The 8,061-nt window shown below is 43.1% G+C and overlaps 1 protein-coding gene across 1 annotated transcript in view; it reads left to right on the top strand.

Annotated features, from left to right (window-relative positions):
* CABIN1 (calcineurin binding protein 1) overlaps nucleotides 1-8,061 on the top strand; it is a 125,948-nt gene that overhangs the window by 50,200 nt on the left and 67,687 nt on the right. Inside the window, exon 19 of the mRNA XM_006901429.1 lies at nucleotides 3,408-3,523. Coding sequence (XP_006901491.1) covers nucleotides 3,408-3,523 — 116 coding nt within the window. The remainder of the gene's footprint in view (nucleotides 1-3,407; nucleotides 3,524-8,061) is intronic.

The raw sequence follows: 8,061 nt of genomic DNA, 5'->3' as shown, positions 1-8,061 counted from the left end.
TGGTCCCCACTGGACCCTCATCATTTCCTTCACCTGCTCCCCCCACCGACCAAACTGTGCAGCCCTGCAACTGCATCCTGGCCCATCCTCACCCTTCTGCCCCCAACCCTCACCTCCTTGTACCCCCAATATGTTTTTCCCAATTAAAAAAAAGTTGTAAATAGAGATACCATTTGACCCAACAATTCCACTACTGGTAATATACCCTAATGAGACCATAACCACCATCCAAGCAGATATCTGCACACCCATGTTTATCATGGCTTTGTTCACAATAGCAAGGAGTTGGAAACAACCTTAGTGCCCATCAGCAAACCAATGGATAGAGAAGCTGTGGTATATTCACACAATGGAATACTACGCTGCATTGAAAAACAAGCAACTCATGCAATATTATTCAAAATGGGTGACCCTGGAGGACATTATGCTGAGTGAAATATCTCAGTAACAAAAAGACAAATACTGCATGGTGCCACTGTTGTAGAATGGGACTGACATCAGGGTTGGGGCAAGACTGAAAAAAACTGGATAAATTATGTATACTGCATTGAAACAGATGAGGGAGAGAACAATTTAAAAGCGATACATGATTACGTATTATGGTTATGACCGTAGTCCAGAATGAAGGTTGAACAGTGGAGTGTACTCAGGGCAGCAGGATTGCATACCAATGAAGGAATTTTTCTTTTACTTTTCAAAGAGAAGAGCAAACTGGGGGGGAGGGGTTGACAGGGAGAAAAATGCAACAATGAATGAATGGAAATCCAAAATCTCTGTAAATATTCATGAAAATAAAATAAATTGTTCCATCAAAATTCAAGTTCAAGAAAACATCCATCATAGATGAGAAGATACACAGGAAGAAGATTGCAGAGCTATCACCTTTGTCAAAGGTCAGCCGTCCGTAGGTGGATAAATAAATTAATTTCTGGATTCTCAATTCTGTTAGTTATTGCACACTAAATAACTAAAAAGAGTTCATGAAACACTGCATGAAATAGGTACATCTGGAGGATGTTGGGGTAAGCAAACAAAATTCATCACAGAAGGACCATCTTGTTTTAAGAACACCAGTATGACAAGTTAAGGAAAAGTTCATACACATAGAATTAACTTTGCATGATTCTCAGGGAGAGGGGAGTGAAAAACTAATAAAAGAATACATTGGGGGAAGGGAGAAGTATTGAATTCATTTTCTTAATCACAATTAATGTTATAAAAATGCATGAGTGAGCAAATGAAATTGTAATTGCAGTGTTATTTTTATGTGCCGTCAGGTCACCTGCAACTCTTCATGACCCTATGTACAACAGCTCTGAAGCATGCCCTGTCCTGAACCAGACTCACTGATTCTACTCCCATTGCCCCAATTACTGTATCAATACATCTCATCCAGGGTCTTTCTCTTCTGCACTGTCCCTCCACCCTTCCAAAAATGATGTCCTTCTCCAAGGATCAGTTCCTGCTGGCCACACGACCAAAGTATGTGAGACGGAGCTTTAAAATCCTAGACTCCAAGCAGAAACTTGGTTTCACCCTCTCCAAGACAGACCTCTTTGTTTTCTTGGTGGTCCATGATATATGTTTAATACTCTACTCCAGCACCACAACTCAGAGAAATCAATTCTGTCATCCTTAGTCATTGTCCAGCTCTCTGATGCATAGTAAGTAATTGTGAAGACCATGACCTGGATCAGGTGCACCTTTTAGTCTCTTGACTGACATTGTTGCTTCTCAGTACTCTGGAGAGGTCCTGGACAGTGGTTTTTCGCAATGTAGTTTGTCTTTTGAGTTCCTGACTACTGGTGCCAAGAGTATTGATTGTGGAGCCAAGCAAGCTGTAATTGTTAACAACCTCAATCTTTTCTCCATCTGTCATGGTGCTGCCAGTTGGCCCAGTGGTGAGAATCTTTGTTTCACAGAATCTCAGTTTCAGGAAGCAAAGGTTGTTGATAAGTCTTCTTCCAATCCTGATGCCACATTCTTCCTCATAAAGGCCAGCTTCAGAATGATCTGTTCTTCATATAGCTTGAAAAGGTATGAAGACAGGATGCATTGCTGGCACACTCCTTTCCTGATTTTGAACAATGCAGTATTTCCTTGCTCTGTTCTGAGTACTGCTTCTGGGTCCAAGTGTAGGTTTCGCATAAGCAAAATCAAGTGTTCTGGGATTCCCAATCTCCTCAAGGTTAGTCACAATTTTGTTGGCATTTACATTTTTTATTGAAACACATTCCTCTGGTTCTCTCTGCTTTCAGCCAAGATCCATCTGACATTGACAATAATGTCTCTAGTGTCACAACCTCTTTTAAACTCAGCTTGTATTTCTGATAGTTTTCTGTCAGTATACTTTTACAGTCCTTTCTAGATAATCTTCAGCAGGATTTTACTTGCATGTGATATTTGTACAATGTTATAAAACAGTATATATGAATGAATTAGAAACCAATATTATTTTAAACTTCAAGTGAAAAATAGAAATGAGAAGCAAGGAGAGAATGATGCAGTGCTCTAATCTGTCTCTTTGCTGATTCTAAAGCCAGAATGCACTCACTCCTGCCCTCCAAGAGATTTCTGTGGCCTGGGAGGAGGAGATTACCTGTTTTCTCCCAAAAGGCTGCAGGTGGATTTGAATCTGCAGATATGTGCAGTCTTTGGGTGAGCAGTGCAACTCCCTGCCATCTAGGCTTTTTGCTCTTGTGTGATCTTCTACTCTGGGAAGCTATCAGTAAGGAGCTGCACTGCCAGCCCAAAGACATGTTGTTCAAATCCACGAGCTGCTCCACAGGAAAAGGATGAACAGTCTTCTCCTGTGCAGTTTACAGCCTCTGAAAACCCACCAGAGGGCCAGCTATGAGTCAGTTCCAACTTAATGGCAAATAACAATAATCTTCAATAGCCCTACATCTAAATTTTTTTTTAAAAAGTTCAGATATAGTATTTGAAATGTGAGTTCCATTGTTAACGAGTTGTTTTTCTAATTCAAGTTTCATGTACTCCCAGAATGAGGGGTATTCACCAAGTGTCAGCACCAGAGCAGTGGTACTTTGGTCAGGGAAGTGTGTTTATTCTATATAGTTTGAATTCTTTCTGATAACCATGTGTTGCCTTAATAAAGCCTATCCAATATTACTTTTAAAAAGAAAAGAAAAATAATTGCAGAAATGTGATGGGCAGCTTTATTAGGAGACCTAGAAGTGGCCATTCTGCAGGCTCCGCCCTCAAGGGCCTTGCCTTCCCATGGGGCGATGCCTTCCTGCAGGCCACACTGCCCCAAGGGGCCTTCCCACAGGCCTTACTCCCCACTCTTCCCCCCCCTTGTCCCATAGGCCTAGCACCCAGCAAGTCACCCCCACCCCACCCTCTTCTCACCAGACACTGGCTCACTGCTGCTGCTGTCTCCCCAGGGATGTCAGAGTCGCCCCTGCTGCCGTCCTCCCTCATGCTGCTCAACACTGCCCATGAGTACCTGGGCCGGCGGTCTTGGTGCTGCAACTCAGATGGGACCCTGCTGCGCTTCTACGTGAGTGTCCCTGTGGTCTGGGTGGGAGCTGCCGCCACCATTGGGGCCCACCTTACTCCCTGGGCCGGCCACCCATGACAACAGAATCTGCAGGATAGGTTGTCCCCTTGAAGCTGAAGCTTGGGGTGGGCTCCGAACCTGGCCTTGACTTGCAGGTGGACCTAGCCATCGCTGTGTTAGGCACCTGTGGATCCTTTTCACAGTGGCTTAAGAGTCTGCAGTGGCATCAGCAGCAGCTGTCACCTTCCTGCCAAGCAGCACTAGTCACCTGGGCCGCTGATAGTCTTTGTGTAGTCCCTGCCTTCACCTCCTGTTGTTCCCCAGATCTCAGGGGTCCTCACATCAGCTGTGGCTGATGAGAAGTTGCTGCCTGCTGGGAACTGAGATGAATATCGTGAACTTGATTCCCCTCCTCCTTGCTGACCCTGTGCTAACACTGTGTCATCTGGGGCTTCTCTTGTGACACAGCAGCTGGGTTCAGTATCTGTGCTCTGGTTGACCTATTCACTGCCTGACCCTTTAAGGAAAGCTTAGGGCACTAGGCCCACTTGCTTTCTTATGTGCCTTTCACTGTACCCCTGCAGCCCTACTCCAGTATATCTGTCAGCCACGAGGATACTGGGTCATGACTTAGTGTGCTGTGTGCACCATCTTCCTGATCTACAGCTCTTACCAAAGTCGGAGTCTTGGTAGTTTTGTTCACTGGTGATCCACCTGTCTTGTGCTCATTTAATAGGTTGAACACACAAATCCCTACACTGAGCACCACTAAGTACAAACACTCCGCTGTGGAAAGCCCCAGGATGGACACTCATCTGCAAATCTGTCTGATCCAGGGCTGATTCGTGTCCTAAGCAATTTCTGGCCCCCACTGCAGACAGCAAAGAGTCCATCCCATGGGGGCCTGTGGGCTCTGAGTCCTCTACACCGCTGGTGTGAGGTGGGCTCCTCCTCCAGCACCCTTTCTGCTTCTGGAAGTGGAAGAGCCAGGTTGGATTGCATGGGAGTCAGCCACGCTCATCTGTTGCTCTCTCTCTTAGGAACAAGCTGTCTAATCCACTGAAAACAGTTACTCATACACTCTTAGTAATGTCTGTTGGCCCTTTGGTAAATGCTTATTACTAATGTACCATTTTTCTGTTGAATTTTTTGTCTTTTTCCTATTGATATGCCAAGTACTGTCTTCACATGCAGTTGTAAGGAGCATCCTTTGCTGAATATCCTATACTATTGTTTTCCCTAGAGATGGCATCTTGCACACCTCTAGTACAGTGTCACAGTGAAAAGGCAAGCATTGATCCCACCCACATGCTTAACTCAGATTTTACCTGCATCATGTATGTGTGTGTGCATTGTTGTTAGGTGCCATTGAGTAGAATATCATAACAACCCTATGAACATCAGATTGGAGTCCTGTCCTATCCTTTTCCATCCTCATAATCTTTGACACATTGATTCTATTGCTATAGTCACTGTGTCAGTCCATCTAGCTGAGGGTTTTCCTTTCTTCTGCCAACCCTCTACCATTCCAAGCATCATATCCCTCTCCAAGATACAGCCTCTCCTAGCAACATGCCAAAAGTAAATGAGACAAAGCTTCGCTGTCCTTGCCTCCAAAGAGCACTCTGGTTACCCAGTTTATTTGGCCTCTATCTTTTAACTTCATGCAAAATATTTGATGTTGTTGTTGTTATGTGCCATCGAGTCGCTTGTGACTCATTAACGACCCTATGTACAAGAGCCCTAAATGCCGTTCTATCCTGTGCCAACCTCGCCATCTCAAACACACTCATTGCCACCACTCCACTCACAGAATCGATCCATCTCATCGAGGGACTTCCTCTCCTGTTCCATCCCTCCACTCTGCCAAACATGATGTCCCTCTCTAAGGACCAGTCCCTCCTTGCAACATGCCCAAAGTATGTCAGATAAAGCCTCAGAATCCTTGACTATGAGGAGCATTCTGGCTTCACCAGGACAAACCTGTTTGTTCTCCTAGTAGTCCATGGTCTATTCAACACTCTTCTCCAGCACCACAGCTCAAAGGCATGAGTTCTCTTTCTATCATCCCTATCCACTGTCCAACTCTCCAATGCATAGCACGCAATTGCAAAGACTATAGCCTGGATCAGGCGCACCATAGTCTACAGCCTGACGTCGCTGCTCTTCAGTACTCTTGAGAGGTTCTTCACAGCTGACTTTCCCAATGCAATTCAACTCCTGATTTCCTGGCTGCTGTTACTAAGAGTGTTGACTGTCGAACCAAGTAAACTAAAACTGTTAACTATCACAATCTCTTTCACCATCCATACTGATTATAGAACTTCTAAAAATTGAATATCAATTTTATTGACTGATGACTTTTTTATTATTATTATTATTATTATAATTGTTATTTTTACGTGTACCGTCAAATCAGATCTGACTGGTACAGGAGGAGATTGCCCCCTCCTTCTCCAGCAGAGCATCTGGTGGATTTGAACCGCATACCTCTAAGATGACTGATGACTTTTGTACTTTTAAAAAAATCATGCAGGGGAGCTCTAGTGGCAAGAAGCTGCACTGCAGGTCCAGAGGTAAGTGGTTCAAATCCACCACATGCTCTACTGGAGAAGGAGGGGCAATTCCTCCTGTACCAGTCAGATCTGATTTAACGGTACACACAAAAAACAATAAAATAAAAAATTTCTTTTTAAAAAAAAATCATCCCCTCTCCCAAGATCATGATGATACCCTTCTATGTGTTAATCTGAAAATTCACTCTTGTTTTTCACGTGCAACTGTTAGTCTATTTCCATTGCATTCCCTGTGAGTGACTGAGGGCCTGTGTGTGTGTGTGTACACACTAATAAGATCTGACTGGTACAGGAGGAGATTATTCCTCCTTCTCCAGCAGAGCCTCTGGTAGATTTGAGCTGCACACCTCTGGGATTACAGTGCAGCTTCTTGCCACTAGGCCACCAGAGCTCGCCTGAGGGCCATTTTTTTAGTCTATCCTCCTGTTTTCTTTAAACTGACATCATTGCTTATTAGCAGTTTGGAGAGGTCTATAACAGCATATTTGCCCAGTGCAGCATGTATTTTGGTTGGGTTTTTTTTCCCCCTACTTTTAAAATTTTGATCTGATTTATTTATAAACTTTGAATACATTGTTTTTCACAAAAGATCCTTCTCATTTCCTTCACCCCACCCATCCATCAAATTGTGCACCCTATGATTAACATTTTACCCTCCCATCCTCACCTCTCTATTTCCGTCTTGGATCCTCATCCTCATTCTACAATAATGGTTTTATACAGTATTTGTCCTTGTGGGACTGAGTTAGTTCACTCAGCATAATGCTCTCCAGTCTCTCCCAAGTTAGATAGTAATTTACAAAATCATTGTTCCTCTGTGCTGCATAGTATTCCATTGTGTGAATGTACCACAACTTGTCAGTCCATTCTTTTGTGGTTGGACATCTGGGCTGTTTCCATGTTCTTGCAATGGTGAATAACACTGATATGAACATTGATGTACAGGTTTCTGTTTGAGCCTCAGTTCTAATTTTCTTGGGGTATCTTCCCTATAACAAAAGTTTATTGAATACTCCTGGGCCTCCACAAGAAAAAGACTGATAAACCAATTACAAAATGAGCAAAAGACATGGAACGAATTTTCACAGAGGAAGATATTCAGATGGCCAATAGACATACGAAGAAACGCTCCACATCACTGGCAATAAGAGAGCTGCAAATCAAAACTACAATGAAGTACCATCTCACCCCATTAGCTGTGGCAAAGTTTAACAGGACAGCAAGTAGTACATGTTTGAGAGGATGTGGTGAGATAGGAACTCTAATTTTACATTGTTGGTGGGATTGTACAATGGTACAACCACTCTGGAAGGCAGTTTGGTGCTTCCTCAAAATGCTGACCATGGAAATATGATCCAGCTTGAATATACTGCAACACATCTTTTGATGTCTTCACCGCTACCTCCATAGGTGTTGCTTATGGATCCAAGTAGATAGAATGAGACCAGTGATAGTTCTTCAGTCTTCTTGCCATCATACGGTTGCCTGTGTTAAATTATATTCTGTTCTGAAGGCTATGGTGTTTGATCTTCTCACTAAATGCTTCCAAGACCTTCTTGTACTCTACACACAAGATTGTGTCACCAACTTAATCCAGGTTAATGGCGAGGTTTCTTAGAATCGTGATGCAACATTCTTCTACGTAGTCCAGCTTTGTGGATTATATGCTCAGACTGAATAGATACTGAGCAGGGATACACCCCTGATGTGCACCTTTCCTGAGTTTTTTCCCCCTTTTCCTGATTTTAAAACACACAGTTCAGATAAATGCTGCTTGTTCTCTGAGCACATTCTTCCTAGAGCTTTTATGTACTGTTTGCTATGCCTGTGCTCTATTGTACATAGGGGTTTTTTTTAATTTTTTTATTTATTTTTTTTTTAATTTAGGTTGTTTATTTTTCATTTCAATGAACATCTACAGAGATTTTGGGATTCCATTCATTCATTGTTGCACCCTTCTCC

Source organism: Elephantulus edwardii, unplaced genomic scaffold, assembly GCF_000299155.1.
Source record: "Elephantulus edwardii isolate Elephantulus edwardi_28Jun2011 unplaced genomic scaffold, EleEdw1.0 scaffold00325, whole genome shotgun sequence".
In the NCBI taxonomy this organism is placed as follows: Eukaryota; Metazoa; Chordata; class Mammalia; order Macroscelidea; family Macroscelididae; genus Elephantulus; species Elephantulus edwardii.
The sequence above is the reverse complement of the archived record's forward strand: the minus strand, read 5'-3'. Positions and strand labels throughout refer to the sequence as shown.